General features: G+C 38.1%; 1 protein-coding gene across 15 annotated transcripts in view; it reads right to left on the reverse strand.

The window, feature by feature from the left end:
* Positions 1–26563, reverse strand: part of wwk (white walker) — a 600820-nt gene that overhangs the window by 457384 nt on the left and 116873 nt on the right. For all 15 annotated transcript variants that reach the window (XM_067765914.1, XM_067765921.1, XM_067765915.1 and 12 more), the window contains one exon: positions 10824–11076. In XM_067765914.1, coding sequence (XP_067622015.1) covers positions 10824–11076 — 253 coding nt within the window. The remainder of the gene's footprint in view (positions 1–10823; positions 11077–26563) is intronic.

Below are 26563 nucleotides of genomic sequence, written 5' to 3' on the forward strand. Positions count from 1 at the left end.
AGGAACTATATTGGGAAGATGCCAAGAGGCTGAAGTAGTAATCAATTGTGAACAGCTCCAGGAAAACGTTTCAACTAGCAAGATTGCAAAACAATTTCTTCAAAAGTACGCAAACATATTTGACCAGGATGGTTCCAAACCAGGTTGTACCAACGTTGTGAAACATCAAATTGACACTGGAGATGGGAGGCCGATCCGTCAAGTTGCTCGTAGTGTTCCATTGACCAAGCGGGAAATTGTGACTCAAATCATACAAGAAATGAGCGACGGCGGCGTCATCCACCCTCAGCCAGTCCATGGAGCTCACCGGTGGTTCTTGCGAAAAAGAAGGATGAAAAATGAGGTTTAGCGTGGACTAACGATGTCACGAAAAAGGATAGCTACCCATTGCCAAGAATTGACGACGCTCTGGACTCGCTATCTGGTACAAAATTGTTTTCCACACTAGACTTAAAAAGTGGATAATGGCACGTGGAAGTGAAGGAGGAGATTTTCCAAAGAATAGCTGGTGCTGGTCTGAAACTTAGTCCCGAAAAGTGTTCTCTGTTCAAAAAGCAAGTTAGTTACTTGGGTCATAATGTAACGACGGAGGGCATATATGTATTACCACCGCGAATGCAAAGATAGAAGCAGTAAAGTATTGGCCAAGGCCGCAGAATCTGCATGAGTTAAAAAGTTTCCTTGGGCTGTGCACATACTACCGCCGATTTGCGCCAAATTTTGCCAGCGTAGCCAATAGCCTTCATGAGCTTACAAGGAAAAATAAATCTTTTGAATGGAAGAAGAAGCAAGAAGTGGCTTTGTCACAACTGGTCGATGGACAGGGGAAGGTAGTTGCGTATTACAGCCGATCATTTGGAAAACCAGAGAGGAACTATTGCGCTACACAGAGAGCTGTTGGCATTGGTAGAGTGCATTAAGCATTTTCACATGTACCTCTACGGGCAGCGATTCCGCGTCAGGACAGATTGCGCAGTGTTAAAATGGCTTCTACAGTTCCGTAATCCAGGAGGTCAATTGGCACGATGGATCGGGTGACTACAAAGCTATGACTTATCCATTGAACATCGAGGAGGTAGTACCCATGGGAATGCTGATGCAATGTCACGAAGACCATGTAGTTTGGAATGCAAACATTATTCAAAAGCTGAGGCTAAAGAAGACATTATAGATGTCCGGTTTGTGCCCATAACGTGCACGGATGAATGGGACATGGTTGTTGTCCTAAGGAAAAGGATTCCTGACGTTCTCAGTGAGCGACATAACGGTCCAAGTGGAGGTTGCTTGGAATCACGAAGACGCTCGAGCAAATTAAACAGAGATTCTATTGGGTTGGTTGCCGTCAGTCGGTCACTGAGTGAATTGCCAACTGCGAGGTTTGCAGCAGAGCAAAAGGACCCAAAGCCCGAAGTCAAAGCCAGATGAAGCAATATATGCAAGTGGCCGAAGGTATACCAAATCCCAAATCAAGAAGCGGAAACAGTAGCAGATGTGTTTACAAACATGTGGGTTGCACGGTATGGTGTATCAATGGAGCTACATTCTGAACAAGGGAGGAATTTTGAATCAGCTGTGTTCCAAGAAATATGTAAGACATTATAAAAAAATAAATGTAAGGCGCGATAACCTCCGAAGAGATCTAAGGCCGAGCTTCTCTTCCAATTTGCGTCGTGCTCCTCTTGATTTTTCCCTACAAATTGGCCGGACGGGACCTACATGTTTTATGCCGACTCCGAACGGCATCTGCAAGGCAGATGAGTTTTCACTGAGAGCTTTTCATGGCAGAAATACAATCGGAGCGCTTGCCAGGCACTGCCGAGGGGCGACCCCGCTTAGAAAAATTTTCTTCTAATTGAAAAATCTTATTTCTAAAATTTTTGATGTTGCTTTGCCCGGGAGTTGAACCCAGGGCATACGGTGTGATAGGCGGAGCACGCTACCATCACACCACGGTGGCCGCCAATGTAAGACATTAGGCATTCGAAAAACACGAACAACTGCATTGCATCCTCAATCCGATGGTATGGTGGGACGATTGAATAGAACCTTAGTGGAACACTTAAGGATAGCAGTGGACAAGTTCCATTAAGATTGGGGGGATACACACATATCCGTATTCTTGATGGCTTACCGATCGGTAGTGAATGAGACAACGGGCCAAACTCCCGCAAAGGTAATTTTTGGCAATGATCTTCGACTGCCAGCTGACTTGAAGTTTGGGATAAATGCCGATGCGGAAAGAACTGCCAGGAAATCCACTGGTGTCTTGGAGGAAGAAATGAGAGAATTACACGACCTTGTCAGACAACGAACCATGATTATGAATGACGAGATGAATAGATTGATTGATGATTATTCATTAACCGCGGCCTTTCAGCTCAACTAATCCAATTAATTGCAACATTCAAGGCTACTAAATTTATCAAAAAGATGAAAGCCAGATATGATAAAGCAATTGATTCGGAAGGTTTTTTGGAAGGAGATTTGGTGGTGTTATACAACCCACAACGAAAAAAAGGTTTGTCCCCAAAATTTCAGTGTGACTGGGAAGGCCCATACAAAGTTGTAACACGGCTCAACGTAGTTTACCGCATACAAACCATTGACAAACCGCGAAACAAAATGAAAGTGGTTCATTTGGAGAGGCTAGCAGCGTTTAGATCGGAAAATTTGTCTGATCGCAACGATCAGACTTAGGTGGAGGGCAGTGTGGCGAATTTTAGCATCACTAAGCTGTTAGTAAATAATCACAACGACAAAAAAAGCAAGCAGCCACACTTATGTACAAGTACATAATAAAGCAATCATCCACACTTATGTGCAAGGCAACGAAGAAAATCATAATCAGCAGCTCGAAGAGAAGAGATTATTCAACATACCCATATGTAGTCAGCAGATAAGATCAGAAGCTATTACTCACACAAACACACGCATATAGCTAGAAGAAGAAACTACAAATATACATGTATATAGTTAAATAACCAAATATGAGATACAACTGTTCCAGAAGGCATGTTCATGAAAAGTCTAGACCTTAGGAGAAATAGGTGAACGAGCCTAACTGAGAGTATAAAAGTGGCGCGGTGCAAGCGATAATCAATCAGTTTGATTTAAACATGCTATTAGTGAAGTATAATTGTAATTGTGAAGTACTACTCCCAAAGTAGTTTAAATAAAGACAATTTTGCAATACTGACTATTGGAGTTATTTATTCGACAGTTCAGCAATTCGAACGTTAGCATATATGTAACAGGATTCCCCTGGAGTAGGTGAGGCTGACATTGAGCTGTGGAAGCTAAAAAGGAGCTTAATATACGAAGATTGCGGTGCGTGTTAAAACAGCGAGGACAGCAAATTAGTTTTTTCAAAACGTCAGCTTGCGAAAAAGGACGGAAGCTATGGGGTTGTACTAAAAAATTCATCTCGCCTTTTCGAAAATAATTTTAAGGAAACTTATTTTATCAGGTCTGATTTTAGTATTTACAAACGTGCTCGATTGTACCCAGGAGCTGTTCGCATTCCAATTGAACCGAGTCCTTCAAGTTTGGCAAAATTACACCGAATACCACATATGTTTCCGATTTGGAAACTGAAACAGAAAGCCTTCAAAACTAGTTTTCGAGAGGAGAAAATATGAAACATGGAAGTAAGGCTCAAGGAGATTGGGTGTATAAACTTAAAAATTCTAACAAAAAGTTGATCTGGAAATGAGGAGATAATTAATACGGAAAAGCATAAACCTTAAGCAATTAAATACAAAAAAATAATTTAAACGGTTTGTAAGCAGATATGTTTAATTTTTAGAAAAATACCCTTTTAATATGTCAGATATACAAATGTAGCTTGTGTGTTTGGTTTTATTGAAATAATTACGGTAAACTTTTGAAGTTCTGATATTATTTTCTTTGTAGTCTAAACAATGCTGTCACACAAGGTAAAATGCAAAAAACGGAAGTCAAAAATACTACATGCACCTCTTAGGGTTAATTCATTTGCTAACATTTGTTTGCTTACATTTGCTTACATTTGTCCTTTACAAGAGAATCATATTCAAATGTTAATCACACTTTGCTAAATTCACTTTGATCCGTATGAAGTGTAGAATATTTTCCACGTTTTCTAGGCTAAATTTAACCCACACAGAAAACGCAGCATTTACAAAGTTCCTTTTTTTCGATTTAGAAATGTACTTAGCGGCGAAGATGAAATATAATATGCGTTTATCTGCAATGAAACATTTTTAAAAACTGCAGCGCACAACAAATTTGTCAAAACTATAAATTTACTATTTACATATACACGAGGCTGAGTAAAGAAAATGTAGAAACCGTAGACAATTTTTCACAAATATGTGTATGTATGTATATAACTATTGCGTGTAGAAAACTTTTGACAGCAAAATGGAAACTTTCTACCTTTTCTATGGATTCCTTGAACTAAAACGGCGATCTCGTAACCGATGTTCAGAGAGTACGCAGATAATGGAGTGTACACTTCTCTGCTCTTGTAAATGAAAACAGCAATGTACCGTACACGGATAATGAACCCGATCCCGCAATCGCTGATGATGAAATTAGTGTCTCCCCACCCGATTATGACGAAGTGAGAATAACAATAACCAGATTAAAAACAAGGTGCGGGCTCTGATGCATAGCCTGCGGAGATATTCAAATACGGCGGCGAGAAGTTGGTAAGGCGCATGCATCAGCTTCTTTGCAAAAAATGGTCGGACAAGTGCATGCCCGACGATTGCAATCTAAGTGTTTTTTCCCCCGTCCACAGAAGAGGGATCCTGCAAACTGCGCCAACTTTCGCCGAATCAGCCTCCTTGATATCGCATATAGGGTATTGTCAAGTGTAATGTGCGAAGCTTTGAAGCCCACCGTGAGTCGGCTGATTGGATCTTATCAGTGCGGCTTCAGACATGGTAAATCTACCATCGACTAAATTTTCACAATGCGCCAAAAAAAATTGACACACATCACCTCTTGGTCGATTTTATAGACACCTTTGACAGCACGAAAAGGATCTGCATATGGGGAAATCCGCAAAACTTTGGTTTTTTTTTGGAAAAAAAATTTTATTTTAAACATGGTAGCACGCAAATATCTTTTTGTTAGGAACATTGAGGGGTAAATTGGAGCTATATTGCATCGCCGTGAGTCGTCTTACATAATGCCTCAAAAAGATATAGTCAAAAGGTCGAGCAACGTATATATAAATTGAGGTCGCAATGTTAAATATACATTTATTTCAACACTTCTGTACCGATTATATCGAAATTTTAACAAAATATGGAGATATATGCGGTTAGTTATGTAAAAATTTTTTTGATACACGAGACCCGGTTTTGTAGATATCGGTAAAAATATAAAACCGAATAACCGCCAAATATTTTTTACTGCAAAGTTTGCAACACATTTATTTTAACACCTTTCTACCGATTCTTTTGAAACTTTAAAAACATATAGATATGTGAACGAAGCATGTTTAGGTAAAAACGTTTTAATACCCGAGATCCGGTTTTGGAGGTATTGATAAAAATATAAACCCGGAAAACCTTAATTTTTTTTTACTTATTTAAACACTTCTTAATCGATTGTGTTGAAATTTTATCAGGATGTACATATCTATGTGGGGTATATTTAGGTAAAATTTTGTTGATACCCGAAACCCGGTTTTAGAGATATTGGCAAAAATGTGAAACCGGGTCCCCATGTACAAACATCAATAACTTTCCTGGCGTGAATATTCCAAGATGAGGCAATTGACGGTATACTACTGTGGTGTAGAGAAAAAATTAACAAACGGGTATGAAGTGATAAAAGTATAATTGTAGCTGTGCCCACAAAAAAACATGCTCCTGAAAAAAATTTACGCAACCAAGCGCTTCCACTTTTCTGCCTCTACCTTCAAAACTGAAAGGAGCACATCGAATTTGAAGCCCTAGGTATTTTTAGTCCCTGATAGGCTATTATCGTGCGTAATAGAAATTTCAACAGTCAGTTGCCTCAAAAAGCTATAAGCAATAAACTGTCAATTTTGAAAATGACAAAAAAAAAAGTATCGCTGATATCGCTGATTGATGATAGTTTTGAGTATTGGAGCGGCACATCAATTTTGCTCATACTTTTAGAATCTCCGTCTCAAAAACGGGAGCGTGTCATTATTCTGCATTACAAAATTCTGGGTGACAAAATTCTGTAAATTGCAAAAAAATTCTGCTTGAACAAAATTCTGCTTTTTTAAAATTCTGCTTTTTAAAATTCTGCTTTCTAAAATTTGCTTTTTCAAAATTCTGCATGTTTAATTCTGGAAGTCAAAATTCCGGAATCATGGCATGGCGTAGCCGGTGTTGGATCGGCTAAGGGTTATTTTTTTAAAGTGCGGCCGAAGGCCGCCTACGCAGAAGGGTATACTACGTAGAAGGACATCACCGTGGCGGTACCCACGGTTATACCACACACCCGGACCTGGCATGGCGTAGACCAGGGTTATTTTTTATAAGCGCGGCCGAAGGCCGCCTATGCAGAAAGGTGTTCTACGCAGAATTACTGTGCATGGCGCACTTTTTCAAAATAATTACATGACCTCTTTGACATTGTTAACATTATATTTTAATACAGAATTTTGTAATACAGAATTTTGAAAGCAGAATTTAAAAAAAAAAACAGAATTTTTAAAAAGCAGAATTTCGTTTTTAGAATTTTGTACATACAGAATTTCGACACCAACCCCTCAAAAACAACATTCAGTTTAAAAATCATAGCGTTTTAGCGATGCCTCAAGATTTTATCAAAAAAAAAAAAAAAAAAAATCAAGTGTATCGCTTGAAAAATTGTAAAAATCGACGTTTTTTACGTTTCGAAGCTCTGCGAAAACTTACTATCAACTTTCTGGATTTTTAAAATCATCAGATCGGATAGTCAAAATATCAAACTTAATGTCCTTTTACTTTTTTCTGGCCTTAAGTTCTTTGCCCGTGTGTATAACCCGAGTACCCAAAAAAATAAAAGTTTTTGGGATTTGCCCATATATGCCGCTATGTTGGAATTTGGTTTCCCCGCAAAATTTATATAGCTTTGCAAAATAACGTTGATTAACGCCATCAGGTCAGCCAGAATTGGGAAAGACAGGGTTTCAGACAGGATGATCCCCTATCGTGCGATTTCTCAATTTGATGCTGGAGAAAATTATACTAGCTGCAGAACTTAACAGCTCTTGAACAATATTCTTTAAAAGCGTGCAATTTCTGGCATGTGCTGATGACATTGATATCATCGGCCTAAACACCCGCACCGTAAGTTACGCTTACTCCAAACTGGAAAAAGGAGCAGAAAAGATGGGTTTGATGGTGAATGAGGGCAAAACGAAGTACCTGCTGGCATCGAGCAAAGGGTCAGAGCATTGCGCATTGGAAACCATGCTATTGTTGGCAGCCATAATTTCGAAATAGTAAAAAACTTTGTTTATTTGGGAACCAGCATTAACACAGCTCTGAAGTCTAGCGGAGAATCACTCTTGCTAATAAATGCTACTTTGGACTAGGTAGGCAATTGGAAAGTAAAGTCCTATCTTGAAAATCAAGCTTTACAAGTCATGCAGTAGAAAGATTTACGGACCTCTACGCGTTGGCGATGCCGAGTACCGAAGAAGATTTAACGATGAGCTGTACGAGCTACACGCAAACATTAACATAGTCCAGCGAATTAAAACGCAGCGGCTACGCTGGCTAGGCCATGTTATGCGAATGAAATAAGACGATCGGGCTAAGAAAATATTTGTATTGGAACCCCCCTATGGAAGCAGAGGAAGAGCGTGCCCGTGGGGGCCTACTAATGAAAGGACCAGGGGGAAAACTATTTAAACTCCCTTGTGTCCAATTGGCGCCAGTTGGCAGAGCAAGGAAACGACTGGCGCGCCTTGTTGGACGGTTCTCTAGCCCGCACTTCCTATATCTGCTATCACTTACAAGACCCAATTTAAAAGCATGTGGCGCCAGAAGACAGTGTTCAGTCAGAATACCCATCATGGGCCCACAGTTCCCCCTTTTTAATGATAAGATTAGCTGTGTTAGTCTAAGGTTGGAAGACTTGCTCATGGTCTTGCACACTTTGCAGTCCCGAGCTTGGTTCTGGGCTTTTCTTGATTGGTCGCTTTCTTTAAATCTCGCGAAATCTGATTAGAACATCTACGGTAAATGCTTCGGACGATGCGCCCTGTTTAGCTAGCTCATCCGCTTTTTCCTTTTCATCCACTCCCATAACCGCAGCGGCGCAATTTAGATGTATATTTCTCGCTATCCCGACTCTAGGGATTGCTTACACTCTAACACACCCATTAACGCTATGCTCTTCGCCATCAGGTCCACAGATTAAGTGAGTAGAATGGCACACAGTATAGACGTTGAGGCTGCTTTCGGGGCTCCCGTTATGCTGAACATTGATAGCCTCTAATTTTTTGAGGTACGTACTTTTTTGAATGGCCGTCCACCAAACAAGGAATCCATAGTGAATCGCTGTAAATATCTAATGCGAGAGATGTATCGATTAATCCCACGTACAGCCCAACATGCATAAATAGTGCCGGGGCCTTCTTCACTCTCTCCTCCTCCGTTGAGAACCATCAACGCGGAAATTTACGTGAATATCTTCTGCCATTCCTACGTCCTATGTAGATGCTCCAGCAATTCGTTTTCCATCATGTATCATACATGGTGCAGAGGGTAGCCAGTTAAGTGGCGGAAGATCTATTTCCAATGATGGCATATACGATCAACCTGCATGGGGACAAGCTCTTTGTGAGGAACACTTAGCTATGTTTTTTGGAGCACATCGGATGAGTCGATGAGTTTAAGGAAAACCGCGAATGCAAAATCTAAGAAAATATTGCGCGTGACGCAATGCTCTACGAAATATGTCCCAAATTGTGTCCAAGAAGCATATCTTTGAACATCGCTCGATGCTGGGACGTCTGTTATAAAAAATGAAAGATGGAACTGGGGAAGAGTTTCCATGCTGGGATCTTAAAGATGTACCGCAAAGTAATGGGTGCTGTGGACTTGGCAGAGGAAACGAAAGAATCGCACGATGATAGCTGCAGTTAACTTACTTACTTAGTTAATTGGCGCTTAACCGTCTAACAACAAGGCGCGCCAGTCGCTCCTTCGCTCCGCCAACCGGCGCCAAGTTAACACTTGGGTTATATATTCGGAGCTGTATAAGAAGAAACGTCCCTTCAGTGCTTGTAGAAATTACTGAGTCACTTATTGAAAAGGGAAAGGAATATACCTTATATAAACAGTCCCACCGGTCTGGAAGATCATCGAATAGGTACAAAGTCAATTAGAAATATAAGAGAGCATTTAAATATACAGCAGCAAAAAAGGCGTTGCGTCAATCGGAAAATCGTGAAAAGACAAAAATTCGTGCCAGGCTTGTCATTTGCATTCTATATATAATTTTTCGCTTCATCACATTCATAAGATAAATAAAATTTAAAATAATATGTCCCATTCTGAAATACTGTTAGGACATACATATATGTCGCACCTCAAAATACCTTTATCTACATAAATTGCAAGCTTCATCGAGTTTCTACGCATATAAAGTTTTCTACAAATATGCATGTACTCTAGAAGGTGAAACGTCTAGACATTTGGAGAAATATGCGAACGAAGCAACGCAGAGTATAAAAGCAGCGCAAGCTGAACAATCAGTAATCAGTTTGATTTAAACACGCTATTAGTTGCGAAGTGAAGGATAATTGTACTACTCCCAAAGTAGTCTAATAAAGCCCATTTTGCAATACACAATAGAACTTACGATTTCTTCTCGAACACAAGCGAGATTTTCGAGATCCGAGAATTCGACTTCTCGCGAGATTCTCGTGTCTCGAAGTATTCGTAAATCTCGCGAGCTTGCCGACATTCTTACTTAATTGCTGTATAGACAATATTTATACACTTGGTTTTTTTACTTGTAACTTTTTTATTGATTATATTGCTTCAATGACATTCAACTCAAAACATATTTATTATACATATAATTTTGTTCACAATATTTTATTTTTCAACGAGACATCAAGAACACGCCTTCTCGCGAGATTTTTGAATTACTCGTAAGGCTCGCGAGACTCTCGAATCTCGAATTACTCGTAATACTCGCGATCTTCTCGACTTTCAATGCAGTCGCTGCATTGGCAATATTCTATACATTTCGGGATTTTTGACTTGTGGTTTTGCGGAAATTTTGGCTTGTGCTCCAGAAGAAATCGTAAGCTTTATATAAAACAGCCAATGAATCGATTAATTTGAATATCGGGAAGCTCGCGAGCCTTACGAGTAATTCGAGATTCGAGAATCTCGCGAGAAGGCGAGACTCGCGAGAAATCTCTTCTCGAACATATTCAAGAAATCGTAAGCTCTAATACGGAATATTGGAGTTATGTATTCAACAGTTTAGCGATTCGAGCGTTAGCATAAGGTTTCAAATAAGCGGAATTTCCATAAATTCGTTACAATGGTTATTTGAGCTACTCAGCGTGAGTTTCAATTGTACAGTTCATTTCATATAAATAACTTTACATTCATTTTTTCATCTTGAGCGTTTTCATATATTGAAGTCTATATTTATCTCGACTCGTCCGTTATGTTACCAATATTAATATACTCTGGGTGAGTATAATAATGTGCTCTTTAGCTATCAATGGTTATTTGAGCTGCATGCGAGACCTGAGAATAAAGTTAGTTCTCCAATGCTTTTACAATTGTGGTTAAACAAAAATATATTTTAAATTTTTATTAATATGAGAGAATACTTACACATTAGTGGGTGAGCTAATGTAGAATGCATTCCGTCTTGTACTTTCATGAGCCTTCACTTGAACCACCAAGCCAAGCCCCGACGGTGGTTGGGAGCGTAAACGTGCCAAAAGCCAGCGAAGTGCCTCATCAGGCGCATCTTCAGGAAACTCAATGACAACATCACATTGTGTTGGTATTTTATTTAACCAAAGGCGCCGCGGAGTCATAAGATGTCCAGCATAGGGAACTTTTCGTCGTAATTGGCGGGAAGCTATAAGAGAAAAGAGAGAAATATTTTTACTGTATAAGAATGTATGTATGTACATTTGGATCATTTAATGGTTGATAAAAGACAAATCGTTAGAATTTTAACAATTGTCAGTACGCAGGTACATATATGTGAGTACGTATGGGCACATCCGAGAAAAGTGTGTAAATAGTAAATTAGGCATTTCCTGTGAAACGAGATTTAGGTAAAATCCGAGCTGATGCTAGTGAGACAATTCAGCATGCTCAAGAATATATGTAGTTATTATTTTTCGAATCATACCATAGATTCTAAAAAATATAAGGTTGGTGATTTTGTTGTATAAAAAATATGGACTCTGTATTTGGGACAAATAAAAACATTGTTCCTAAATATAAAGACCATATGTTGTTTTCAAAATCCTTGGGAATGACCACTATGTAATTAGGGATATCGAAAATTATCTACTTAACCAGCTTCCATACGATGGAGTTGTTGAAGCTAATAAAATGTGGAAATGGTTAATGAATAATAATGCTGAACCCATTGAATGAAAAGCTTTTAATATGGTGTTATGTTCCAGATCTTACTAAGAATTATTGTCACAATACAAATATTTGTGACTGTAACCGATTGGCCGAGTTGCAAAGTGTTTTTTATGTACATATATGAATGTAATATCGATATATGTATTTAGTAAGACTTCTCTAACATTTCCAAAAGTTAATCACCGGTTTATACTTTTTTTAAAATATATTATACCAAATTCTAGGAAAAATTAGGAACAGTGGCGCAACGATAGGGTGGCAGGGCTGGCAAAATACCACAGGCCCCCGACCCAAGCAGGCATCGGGCCAAGAGGCCGCGACCTCAAAAATATTTTTTTACATTGTACCTGAGTATTTTATTTGAAAAGTAGGTATAATTTTATAAGTTCTGCTTAAAATTCAAAGTGAGACAACTAAAGACCATAATACATAGAGGCATAGTATCAAAAGACGCAATATTTTATCAAGTTTTATATCTGATAAAGAAAGTTAGTCTAACTTCAATAATAGCTGTGTTTTTTACATCTATACACTGTGACGAATATTAGCAACACTAAGGGATACTATCATCTCCAAGCCGATACTAAGCAGTGACTCGTATGCACATCAACAAATCAATCATTATGTCTACCCATATGTCCATACGAGCAGCGGAGAGTAACGCACAAACACAAGCATATATCTGAGATACTCCCAAAAGTATGCAATCATTTGTGCAAGTATCACTCACATATACACGCGCATGATATGAGAAGAGAAATTTATAGCTGATAACTAACTAGTAAATTCTAGAAATAGAAGCGCCTAGAAATATATCAACGAGGAAACCAAACAGTATAAAAAGCAGCAACAGTTGAGGCACGACAATCAGATTGATTTAAGCAAGCTATCAGTTGCGAAGTATAAGTGTATTTTCAAGTAGTCTAATAAAGACCATTTTTGCATTATTCAATATTGGAGTTATTTATTCAACAGTTTAGTGATTCGGACGTTAGCAGAAGATTTGGAATAAGCGGAATTTCAATAAATTCGTTACAATACGTTTACGCTTAAACTTTATATGGATTGCCAAGCGTTAAACTTTATCTAATCTTCTGAAATTGCTGCGCATGAAATTAGGACTCCTAAATTTCAATACGCATTATACTCAGATGCAACTGAAATATGTGTCTATGTTTCACCTCTACAGTACCTCTATGTATTAGCTCTACAAATGGTGTGTGTCCACTATTCACCGCAACCGATTCAGCTCTGCGCTTTTCGGTACAACATGTTCTGTAGCTAGTTGCCGCTAGATAGGTCTACTAAACATTAGCCGTGTATACGTTTACGTTTGCGCGTAAGAAAAAACGCTTATCCTCGCTAAGATAATGCTTAGGAGTCCCAACCAGCTACATAACATGTTGTACCGAAAAGCGCAGACACACACCTCTGGTAGCCATAGTGTATAACATATAGCTGTATAATGGATAGACACCATTTGTAGAGGTAATACATAGAGGTAGTATAGAGGTGAAACATAGACACATATTTCAGTTGCATCTGAGTATAATGCGTTTTGAAATTTAGGAGTCCTTATTTTATGCGAAGCAATTTCAGAAGAGTAGATAAAGTTTAACGCTTAGCAACCCATATAAAGTTTAAGCGTTAACGTATATGTGTAGATGTAAAAAAAACACAGCTATTAGCCCCAACAATAAGCAGTTTTTCATATACATAGATGCGTTTAACCCAATCTTATGCATTATGAGTAGATTGCACGTATTTTTATGGAGAACGGTAGATTGAGTGACACTGGCGCCATCTGATACGGAAAAGTCCCAAGTATTTTTCTTGTATAGGGAAATACTTCCTTGTTTGGCTTACCAAAATAGAAAGCTTTTCCAAAAGCTACATATTGTAACGAATATACAGCAAATCCTCTTATATGCAACTTTGTGCTAATTTCGAATCACTAAACTGTTGAATAAATAACTCCAATATGTAATAATGCAAAATGACCTTTATTAAAGTACTTCAGAATAACACTACTATTGTTCGCTAGATAGCGTCTTAATCGAAACTGATTGTAGCGCCTCTACTGGTATCGCATTTTATACTCTCTGATTTCCTCGTTCGCATCTTCCAGGCGCTTCCATTTCCAGAATCTACTAGTTGGCCTTCAGCTATTAAATTTCTCAGCTGTAACTAAAATTTCAAGATTTTATAGCTTCTCTCATTGCATACTTTCGGGAGTATCTCAGATATATACATGTGGTTGTGCATTGCTTCTCAGCTGCGTGTATGTACATATGTGTAGACATAATGATTGATTCGTTTATGTAGATACAAGTGACTGTCTGCTTTATTGTTGTTGTGACTTCATTTACTTAACATCAGACTAGAGATGTGAGTATCAATTAGTGTCACTCATATTCGTCACAATATAAATCAATGCCCAGCAGTGCACGGACTTTTAAAAAGAGAATGTTGGTAGACGAAAAATTAAAATAGTGATAGAAGTTGATAGATTTTTTTACAAGAAAACAATAGCTACAGATTATATTTGTACAAAACGACTCATATATTATTGTAAAACAAATACAGCACAACAACAACAATTTTCCAATGTACCACAAGTACTGCCACATATAACCGACTTTGGCATGTTATCATTTACTTAAATCTTTTTTTAATTATACGCAGTTGAGCAGAACTCACAGAGTATATTAACTTTGATTGGATAACGGTTGGTTGTACAGGTATAAAGGAATCGAGATAGATATAGACTTCCATATATCAAAATCATCAGCATCGAAAAAAAATTTGATTGAGCCATGACCGCCCGTCTGTCCGTCTGTCCGTTAACACGATAACTTGGGTCAATTTTGAGGTATGTAGGTTCATGGGCACTCATCTCAGATCGCTATTTAAAATCAACGATATCGGACTATAACCACGCCCACTTTTTCAATATCGAAAATTTCGCTGTAATTTGGCAGTCGTTGAAGATATCATGATGAAATTTGGCAGGAACGTTACTCCTATTACTGTAATAAAAATTAGCAAAATCGGAGAACGGCCACGCCCACATTTATAAAAAAAAATTTTTAAAGTTAAATTTTAACAAAAAATTGAATATCTTTACAGTATATAAGTCAATTATGTCAACATTCAACTCCAGTAATGATATGGTGCAACAAAATATAAAAATAAAAGAAAATTTCAAAATGGGCGTGGCTCCGCCCTTTTTCATTTAATTTGTCTAGGATACTTTTAATGCCATAAGTCGAACAAAAATTTACCAATTCTTGTAAAATTTGGTAGGGGCTTAGATTCTAGGACGATAACTGTTTTCTGTGAAAAAGGGCGAAATCGGTTGAAGCCACGCCCAGTTTTTATACACAGTCGACCGTCTGTCCTTCCGCTCGGCCCTTAACACGATAACTTGAGCAAAAATAGATATATCTTTACTAAACTTAGTTCACGTATTTATCTGAACTCACTTTGGTATAAAAAATGGCCGAAATCCGACTATGACCAAACCCACTTTTTCGATATCGAAAATTACGAAAAATTAAATGCCATAATTCTATACCAAATACGAAAAAAGGGATGAAACATGGTAATTGGATTGTTTTATTGCCGCAAAATATAACTTTAGAAAAAAACTTTTCAAAATGAGCGTGACACCTACCATATTAAGTAGAAGAAAATGAAAAAGTTCTGCAAGGCGAAATCAAAACCCCTTGGAATCTTGGCAGGAATACTGTTCGTGGTATTACATATATAAATAAATTAGCGGTACTCGACAGATGATGTTTTGGGTCAAACTGGTCCACATTTTGGTTAATATCTCGAAAACGACTTCACATATACAACTACCACCACTCCCTTTTAAAACCCTCATTAATACCTTTATTTGATACCCATATCGTACAAACGCATTATAGAGTCAACCCTGGTCCACCTTTATAAAGATATCTCGAAAAGGCGTCCACCCATAGAACTAAGGCTCACGCGCTTTTAAAATACTCATTAACACCTTTCATTTGATACCCATATCGTACAAACAAATTCTAGAGCCACCCGTGGTCCACCTTTATGGCGATATCTCGAAAAGGTGTCCACCTATAGAACTAAGGCCCAACCCATTTCAAAATACTCATTAACACGTTTCATTTAATACCCATATCGTACAAACAAATTATAGAGTCACCCCTGGTCCACCTTTATGGCGATATCTCGAAAAGGCGTCCACCTATAGAACTAAGGCCGACTTCCTTTTAAAATACTCATTGACACCTTTCATTTGATACCCATATCGTACAAACAAATTCTATAGTCACGCCTGGTCCACCTTTATGGCGATATATCGAAAAGGCGTCCACCTATAGAACTAAGGCCCACTCACTTTTAAAATACTCATTAACACCTTTCATTTGATACCCATATCGTACAAACAAATTCTATAGTCACCCGTGGTCCACCTTTATGGCGATATCTCGAAAAGGTGTCCACCTATAGAACTAAGGCCCACGCCATTTTAAAATACTCATTAACACATTTCATTTAATACCCATATCGTACAAACAAATTCTAGATGACCCCTGGTCCACCTTTATGGCGATATCTCGAAAAGGCGTCCACCTATAGAACTAAGGCCCACTAACCTTTAAAATACTCATTAACACCTTTCATTTGATACCCATATCGTACAAACAAATTCTATAGTCACGCCTGGTCCACCTTTATGGCGATATCTCGAAAAGGCGTCCACCTATAGAACGAAGACTCACTCCCTTTTAAAATACTCATTAACACCTTTCATTTGATACGCATATCGTACAAACATATTCTATAGTCACCCCTGGTCCACCTTTATGGCGATATCTCGGGCCAAGAGGCCGCGACATGTGGTTGTGCATTGCTTCTCAGCTGCGTGTATGTACATATGTGTAGACATAATGATTGATTCGTTTATGAAGATACAAGTGACTGTCTGCTTTATTGTTGTTGTGACTTCATTTACTTAACATCAGACTAGAGATGTGAGTATCAATTAGTGTCACTCATATTCGTCACAATATAAATCAATGCCCAGCAGTGCACGGACTTTTAAAAAGAGAATGTTGGTAGACGAAAAATTAAAATAGTGATAGAAGTTGATAGATTTTTTTACAAGAAAACAATAGCTACAGATTATATTTGTACAAAACGACTCATATATTATTGTAAAACAAATACAGCACAACAACAACAATTTTCCAATGTACCACAAGTACTGCCACATATAACCGACTTTGGCATGTTATCATTTACTTAAATCTTTTTTTAATTATACGCAGTTGAGCAGAACTCACAGAGTATATTAACTTTGATTGGATAACGGTTGGTTGTACAGGTATAAAGGAATCGAGATAGATATAGACTTCCATATATCAAAATCATCAGCATCGAAAAAAAATTTGATTGAGCCATGACCGCCCGTCTGTCCGTCTGTCCGTTAACACGATAACTTGGGTCAATTTTGAGGTATGTAGGTTCATGGGCACTCATCTCAGATCGCTATTTAAAATCAACGATATCGGACTATAACCACGCCCACTTTTTCAATATCGAAAATTTCGCTGTAATTTGGCAGTCGTTGAAGATATCATGATGAAATTTGGCAGGAACGTTACTCCTATTACTGTAATAAAAATTAGCAAAATCGGAGAACGGCCACGCCCACATTTATAAAAAAAAATTTTTAAAGTTAAATTTTAACAAAAAATTGAATATCTTTACAGTATATAAGTCAATTATGTCAACATTCAACTCCAGTAATGATATGGTGCAACAAAATATAAAAATAAAAGAAAATTTCAAAATGGGCGTGGCTCCGCCCTTTTTCATTTAATTTGTCTAGGATACTTTTAATGCCATAAGTCGAACAAAAATTTACCAATTCTTGTAAAATTTGGTAGGGGCTTAGATTCTAGGACGATAACTGTTTTCTGTGAAAAAGGGCGAAATCGGTTGAAGCCACGCCCAGTTTTTATACACAGTCGACCGTCTGTCCTTCCGCTCGGCCCTTAACACGATAACTTGAGCAAAAATAGATATATCTTTACTAAACTTAGTTCACGTATTTATCTGAACTCACTTTGGTATAAAAAATGGCCGAAATCCGACTATGACCAAACCCACTTTTTCGATATCGAAAATTACGAAAAATTAAATGCCATAATTCTATACCAAATACGAAAAAAGGGATGAAACATGGTAATTGGATTGTTTTATTGCCGCAAAATATAACTTTAGAAAAAAACTTTTCAAAATGAGCGTGACACCTACCATATTAAGTAGAAGAAAATGAAAAAGTTCTGCAAGGCGAAATCAAAACCCCTTGGAATCTTGGCAGGAATACTGTTCGTGGTATTACATATATAAATAAATTAGCGGTACTCGACAGATGATGTTTTGGGTCAAACTGGTCCACATTTTGGTTAATATCTCGAAAACGACTTCACATATACAACTACCACCACTCCCTTTTAAAACCCTCATTAATACCTTTATTTGATACCCATATCGTACAAACGCATTATAGAGTCAACCCTGGTCCACCTTTATAAAGATATCTCGAAAAGGCGTCCACCCATAGAACTAAGGCTCACGCGCTTTTAAAATACTCATTAACACCTTTCATTTGATACCCATATCGTACAAACAAATTCTATAGTCACGCCTGGTCCACCTTTATGGCGATATCTCGAAAAGGCGTCCACCTATAGAACGAAGACTCACTCCCTTTTAAAATACTCATTAACACCTTTCATTTGATACGCATATCGTACAAACATATTCTATAGTCACCCCTGGTCCACTTTTATGGCGATATCTCGGGCCAAGAGGCCGCGACATGTGGTTGTGCATTGCTTCTCAGCTGCGTGTATGTACATATGTGTAGACATAATGATTGATTCGTTTATGTAGATACAAGTGACTGTCTGCTTTATTGTTGTTGTGACTTCATTTACTTAACATCAGACTAGAGATGTGAGTATCAATTAGTGTCACTCATATTCGTCACAATATAAATCAATGCCCAGCAGTGCACGGACTTTTAAAAAGAGAATGTTGGTAGACGAAAAATTAAAATAGTGATAGAAGTTGATAGATTTTTTTACAAGAAAACAATAGCTACAGATTATATTTGTACAAAACGACTCATATATTATTGTAAAACAAATACAGCACAACAACAACAATTTTCCAATGTACCACAAGTACTGCCACATATAACCGACTTTGGCATGTTATCATTTACTTAAATCTTTTTTTAATTATACGCAGTTGAGCAGAACTCACAGAGTATATTAACTTTGATTGGATAACGGTTGGTTGTACAGGTATAAAGGAATCGAGATAGATATAGACTTCCATATATCAAAATCATCAGCATCGAAAAAAAATTTGATTGAGCCATGACCGCCCGTCTGTCCGTCTGTCCGTTAACACGATAACTTGGGTCAATTTTGAGGTATGTAGGTTCATGGGCACTCATCTCAGATCGCTATTTAAAATCAACGATATCGGACTATAACCACGCCCACTTTTTCAATATCGAAAATTTCGCTGTAATTTGGCAGTCGTTGAAGATATCATGATGAAATTTGGCAGGAACGTTACTCCTATTACTGTAATAAAAATTAGCAAAATCGGAGAACGGCCACGCCCACATTTATAAAAAAAAATTTTTAAAGTTAAATTTTAACAAAAAATTGAATATCTTTACAGTATATAAGTCAATTATGTCAACATTCAACTCCAGTAATGATATGGTGCAACAAAATATAAAAATAAAAGAAAATTTCAAAATGGGCGTGGCTCCGCCCTTTTTCATTTAATTTGTCTAGGATACTTTTAATGCCATAAGTCGAACAAAAATTTACCAATTCTTGTAAAATTTGGTAGGGGCTTAGATTCTAGGACGATAACTGTTTTCTGTGAAAAAGGGCGAAATCGGTTGAAGCCACGCCCAGTTTTTATACACAGTCGACCGTCTGTCCTTCCGCTCGGCCCTTAACACGATAACTTGAGCAAAAATAGATATATCTTTACTAAACTTAGTTCACGTATTTATCTGAACTCACTTTGGTATAAAAAATGGCCGAAATCCGACTATGACCAAACCCACTTTTTCGATATCGAAAATTACGAAAAATTAAATGCCATAATTCTATACCAAATACGAAAAAAGGGATGAAACATGGTAATTGGATTGTTTTATTGCCGCAAAATATAACTTTAGAAGAAAACTTTTCAAAATGAGCGTGACACCTACCATATTAAGTAGAAGAAAATGAAAAAGTTCTGCAAGGCGAAATCAAAACCCCTTGGAATCTTGGCAGGAATACTGTTCGTGGTATTACATATATAAATAAATTAGCGGTACTCGACAGATGATGTTTTGGGTCAAACTGGTCCACATTTTGGTTAATATCTCGAAAACGACTTCACATATACAACTACCACCACTCCCTTTTAAAACCCTCATTAATACCTTTATTTGATACCCATATCGTACAAACGCATTATAGAGTCAACCCTGGTCCACCTTTATAAAGATATCTCGAAAAGGCGTCCACCCATAGAACTAAGGCTCACGCGCTTTTAAAATACTCATTAACACCTTTCATTTGATACCCATATCGTACAAACAAATTCTAGAGCCACCCGTGGTCCACCTTTATGGCGATATCTCGAAAAGGTGTCCACCTATAGAACTAAGGCCCAACCCATTTCAAAATACTCATTAACACGTTTCATTTAATACCCATATCGTACAAACAAATTATAGAGTCACCCCTGGTCCACCTTTATGGCGATATCTCGAAAAGGCGTCCACCTATAGAACTAAGGCCGACTTCCTTTTAAAATACTCATTGACACCTTTCATTTGATACCCATATCGTACAAACAAATTCTATAGTCACGCCTGGTCCACCTTTATGGCGATATATCGAAAAGGCGTCCACCTATAGAACTAAGGCCCACTCACTTTTAAAATACTCATTAACACCTTTCATTTGATACCCATATCGTACAAACAAATTCTATAGTCACCCGTGGTCCACCTTTATGGCGATATCTCGAAAAGGTGTCCACCTATAGAACTAAGGCCCACGCCATTTTAAAATACTCATTAACACATTTCATTTAATACCCATATCGTACAAACAAATTCTAGATGACCCCTGGTCCACCTTTATGGCGATATCTCGAAAAGGCGTCCACCTATAGAACTAAGGCCCACTAACCTTTAAAATACTCATTAACACCTTTCATTTGATACCCATATCGTACAAACAAATTCTATAGTCACGCCTGGTCCACCTTTATGGCGATATCTCGAAAAGGCGTCCACCTATAGAACGAAGACTCACTCCCTTTTAAAATACTCATTAACACCTTTCATTTGATACGCATATCGTACAAACATATTCTATAGTCACCCCTGGTCCACCTTTATGGCGATATCTCGAAAAGGCGTCCAGCTATAGAACTAAGGTCCACTCCCTTTTAAAATACTCATTAACACCTTTCATTTGATACCCATATCGTACAAACAAATTCTATAGTCACCCCTGGCCCACCTTTATGGCGATATTCCTAAATGGCGTCCACCTATAGAACTATGGCCCACTCCCTCTTAAAATACTATTTAATACCTTCCATTTGATACGCATATCATACAAGCACATTTCCCTTATTTTGTCTCCATAGCCCTCAGCTGAGTATGTAATGTTCGGTTACAACCGAACTTAGCCTTCCTTACTTGTTTTCGTTTAAAATTATTCACAAATAGGTGGACGCCTTTTCGAGATATCGCGATAAAGGTGGACCAGGGGTGACTATAGAATTTGTTTGTACGATATGGGTATTAAATTAAGGGTGTTAATGAGTATTTTAAAAGGGAGTGGGCCTTAGTTCTATAGGTGAACGCCCTTTCGAGATATCGCCATAAAGGTGGACCAGGGGTGACTCTATAATTTGTTTGTACGATATGGGTATTAAATGAAGGGTGTTAATGAGTATTTTAAAATGGCGTGGGCTTTAGTTCTATAGGTGGACGCCCTTTCGAGATATCGCCATAAAGGTGGAACACGGGTGACTCTAGAATTTGTTTGTACGATATGGGTATCAAATGAAAGGTGTTAATGAGTATTTTAAAAAGGCGTGGGCCTTAGTTCCATGGGTGAGCGCCTTTTCAAGATATCACCATAAAGTTTGACCAGGGGTGACTCTAGAATTTGTTTGTACGATATGGGTATCAAATTAAAGGTGTTAATGAGTATTTTAAAAGGGAGTGGGCCTTAATTCTATAGGTAGACACCTTTTCGAGATATCGCCATAAAGGTGGACCAGGGGTGACTCGAGAATTTGTTTGTACGATATGGGTATAAAATTAAAGGTGTTAATTAGTATTTTAAAGGGGGGGTGGGCCTTAATTCTATAGGTGGACACCTTTTCGAGATATCGCCATAAAGGTGGACCAGGGGTGACTCTAGAATTTGTTTGTACGATATGGGTATCAAATTAAAGGTGTTAATGAGTATTTTAAAGGGGAGTGGGCCTTAATTCTATAGGTGGACACCTTTTCGAGATATCGCCATTAAGGTGGACCAGGGGTGACTCTAGAATTTGTTTGTACGATATGGGTATCAAATTAAAGGTGTTAATGAGTATTTTAAAAGGGAGTGGGCCTTAATTCTATAGTGGACACCTTTTCGAGATATCGCCATAAAGGTGGACCAGGGGTGACTCTAGAATTTGTTTGTACGATATGGGTATCAAATTAAAGTGTTAATGAGTATTTTAAAGGGGAGTGGGCCTTAATTCTATAGGTGGACACCTTTTCGAGATATCGCTATAAAGGTGGACCAGGGGTGACTCTAGAATTTGTTTGTACGATATGGGTATCAAATTAAAGGTGTTAATGAGTATTTTAAAAGGGAGTGGGCCTTAGTTCTATAGGTGGACACCTTTTCGAGATATCGCCATAAAGGTGGACCAGGTGTGACTCTAGAATTTGTTTGTACGATATGGGTATCAAATTAAAGGTGTTAATGAGTATTTTAAAGGGGAGCGGGCCTTAATTCTATAGGTGGACACCTTTTCGAGATATCGCCATAAAGGTGGACCAGGGGTGACTCTAGAATTTGTTTGTACGATATGGGTATCAAATTAAAGGTGTTAATGAGTATTTTAAAGGGGAGTGGGCCTTAATTCTATAGGTGGACACCTTTTCGAGATATCGCCATAAAGGTGGACCAGGGGTGACTCTAGAATTTGTTTGTACGATATTGGTATCAAATTAAAGGTGTTAATGAGTATTTTAAAAGGGAGTGGGACTTAGTTCTATAGTTGGACGCCTTTTCAAGATATCTTTATAAAAGTGGACCAGGGTTGACTCTATAATGCGTTTGTAAGATATGGGTATCAAATAATGGTTTTAATGAGTATTTTAAAGGGGAGTGGGCCTTAATTCTATAGGTGGACACCTTTTCGAGATATCGCTATAAAGGTGGACCAGGGATGACTCTAGAATTTGTTTGTACGATATGGGTATCAAATTAAAGGTGTTAATGAGTATTTTAAAAGGGAGTGGACCTTAGTTCTATAGGTGGACACCTTTTCGAGATATCGCCATAAAGGTGGACCAGGTGTGACTCTAGAATTTGTTTGTACGATATGGGTATCAAATTAAAGGTGTTAATGAGTATTTTAAAGGGGAGCGGGCCTTAATTCTATAGGTGGACACCTTTTCGAGATATCGCCATAAAGGTGGACCAGGGGTGACTCTAGAATTTGTTTGTACGATATGGGTATCAAATTAAAGGTGTTAATGAGTATTTTAAAAGGGAGTGGGCCTTAGTTCTATAGGTGGACACCTTTTCGAGATATCGCCATAAAGGTGGACCAGGTGTGACTCTAGAATTTGTTTGTACGATATGGGTATCAAATTAAAGGTGTTAATGAGTATTTTAAAGGGGAGCGGGCCTTAATTCTATAGGTGGACACCTTTTCGAGATATCGCCATAAAGGTGGACCAGGGGTGACTCTAGAATTTGTTTGTACGATATGGGTATCAAATTAAAGGTGTTAATGAGTATTTTAAAGGGGAGTGGGCCTTAATTCTATAGGTGGACACCTTTTCGAGATATCGCCATAAAGGTGGACCAGGGGTGACTTTAGAATTTGTTTGTACGATATCGATATCAAATTAAAGGTGTTAATGAGTATTTTAAAAGGGAGTGGGACTTAGTTCTATAGTTGGACGCCTTTTCAAGATATCTTTATAAAGGTGGACCAGGGTTGACTCTATAATGCGTTTGTAGGATATGGGTATCAAATAATGGTTTTAATGAGTATTTTAAAAGGGAGTGGGCCTTAGTTCTATAGATGGACGCCTTTTCGAGATATCGCCATAAAGGTGGACCAGGGGTCATATAGAATTTGTTTGTACGATATGGGTATCAAATGAGAGGTTTTAATGACTATTTTAAAAGGGAGTGGGACTTAGTTCTATAGGTGGCCGCCTTTTCAAGATATCTTTATAAAGGTGGACCAGGGTTGACTCTATAATGCGTTTGTACGATGTGGGTATCAAATAATGGTATTAATGAGTATTTTAAAAGGGAGTGGGCCTTAGTTCTATATGTGGACGCCTTTTCGAGATATCGCCATAAAGGTGGACCAGGGTCATCTAGAATTTGTTTGTACGATATGGGTATCAAATGAAAGGTGTTAATAAGTATTTTAAAAGGGATTGGGCCTTAGTTCTATAGGTGGACGCCTTTTCGAGATATCGCCATAAAGGTGGACCACGGGTGACTCTAGAATTTGTTTGTATAATATGGGTGTCAAATGAAAGGTGTTAATGAATATTTTAAAAGGGAGTGGGCCTTAATTCCATGGGTGGACACCTTTTCAAGATATCGCCATAAAGGTGGACCAGGGGTGACTCTAGAATTTGTTTGTACGATATGGGTATCAAATTAAAGGTGTTAATGAGTATTTTAAAGGGGAGTGGGCCTTAATTCTATAGGTGGACACCTTTTCGAGATATCGCCATAAAGGTGGACCAGGGGTGACTCTAGAATTTGTTTGTACGATATGGGTATCAAATTAAAGGTGCTAGTGAGTATTTTAAAAGGGAGTGGGCCTTAATTCTACAGGTGGACACCTTTTCGAGATATCGCCATAAAGGTGGACCAGGGGTGACTCTAGAATTTGTTTGTACGATATGGGTATCAAATTAAAGGTGTTAATGAGTATTTTAAAAGGGAGTGGGCCTTAATTCTATAGGTGGACACCTTTTCGAGATATCGCCATAAAGGTGGACCAAGGGTGACTCTAGAATTTGTTTGTACGATATGGGTATCAAATTAAAGGTGTTAATGAGTATTTTAAAAGGTAGTGGGACTTAGTTCTATAGTTGGACGCCTTTTCAAGATATCTTTATAAAGGTGGACCAGGGTTGACTCTATAATGCGTTTGTAGGATATGGGTATCAAATAATGGTATTAATGAGTATTTTAAAAGGGAGTGGGCCTTAGTTTTATAGGTGGACACCTTTTCGAGATATCGCCATAAAGGTGGACCAGGGGTGACTCTAGAATTTGTTTGTACGATATGGGTATCAAATTAAAGGTGTTAATGAGTATTTTAAAGGGGAGTGGGCCTTAATTCTATAGGTGGACACCTTTTCGAGATATCGCCATAAAGGTGGACCAGGGGTGACTCTAGAATTTGTTTGTACGATATGGGTATCAAATTAAAGGTGCTAGTGAGTATTTTAAAAGGGAGTGGGCCTTAATTCTACAGGTGGACACCTTTTCGAGATATCGCCATAAAGGTGGACCAGGGGTGACTCTAGAATTTGTTTGTACGATATGGGTATCAAATTAAAGGTGTTAATGAGTATTTTAAAGGGGAGCAGGCCTTAATTCTATAGGTGGACACCTTTTCGAGATATCGCCATAAAGGTGGACCAGGGGTGACTCTAGAATTTGTTTGTACGATATGGGTATCAAATTAAAGGTGTTAATGAGTATTTTAAAAGGGGAGCGGGCCTTAATTCTATAGGTGGACACCTTTTCGAGATATCGCCATAAAGGTGGACCAGGGGTGACTCTAGAATTTGTTTGTACGATATGGGTATCAAATTAAAGGTGTTAATGAGTATTTTAAAGGGGAGTGGGCCTTAATTCTATAGGTGGACACCTTTTCGAGATATCGCCATAAAGGTGGACCAGGGGTGACTCTAGAATTTGTTTGTACGATATGGGTATCAAATTAAAGGTGTTAATGAGTATTTTAAAAGGGAGTGGGCCTTAATTCTATAGGTGGACACCTTTTCGAGATATCGCCATAAAGGTGGACCAGGGGTGACTGTAGAATTTTGTTGTACGATATGGGTATCAAATTAAAGGTGTTAATGAGTATTTTAAAAGGGAGTGGGCCTTAATTCTATAGGTGAACACCTTTTCGAGATATCGCCATAAAGGTGGACCAGGGGTGACTCTAGAATTTGTTTGTACGATATGGGTATCAAATTAAAGGTGTTAATGAGTGTTTTAAAAGGGAGTGGGCCTTAATTCTATAGGTGGACACCTTTTCGAGATATCGCCATAAAGGTGGACCAGGGGTGACTGTAGAATTTTGTTGTACGATATGGGTATCAAATTAAAGGTGTTAATGAGTATTTTAAAAGGGAGTGGGCCTTAATTCTATAGGTGGACACCTTTTCGAGATATCGCCATAAAGGTGGACCAGGGGTGACTCTAGAATTTGTTTGTACGATATGGATATCAAATTAAAGGTGTTAATGAGTATTTTAAAAGGGAGTGGGACTTAGTTCTATAGTTGGACGCCTTTTCAAGGTGGACCAGGGTTGACTATATAATGCGTTTGTAGGATATGGGTATCAA

This window comes from Eurosta solidaginis, chromosome 2, assembly GCF_040869045.1.
Source record: "Eurosta solidaginis isolate ZX-2024a chromosome 2, ASM4086904v1, whole genome shotgun sequence".
Lineage (NCBI taxonomy): Eukaryota > Metazoa > Arthropoda > Insecta > Diptera > Tephritidae > Eurosta > Eurosta solidaginis.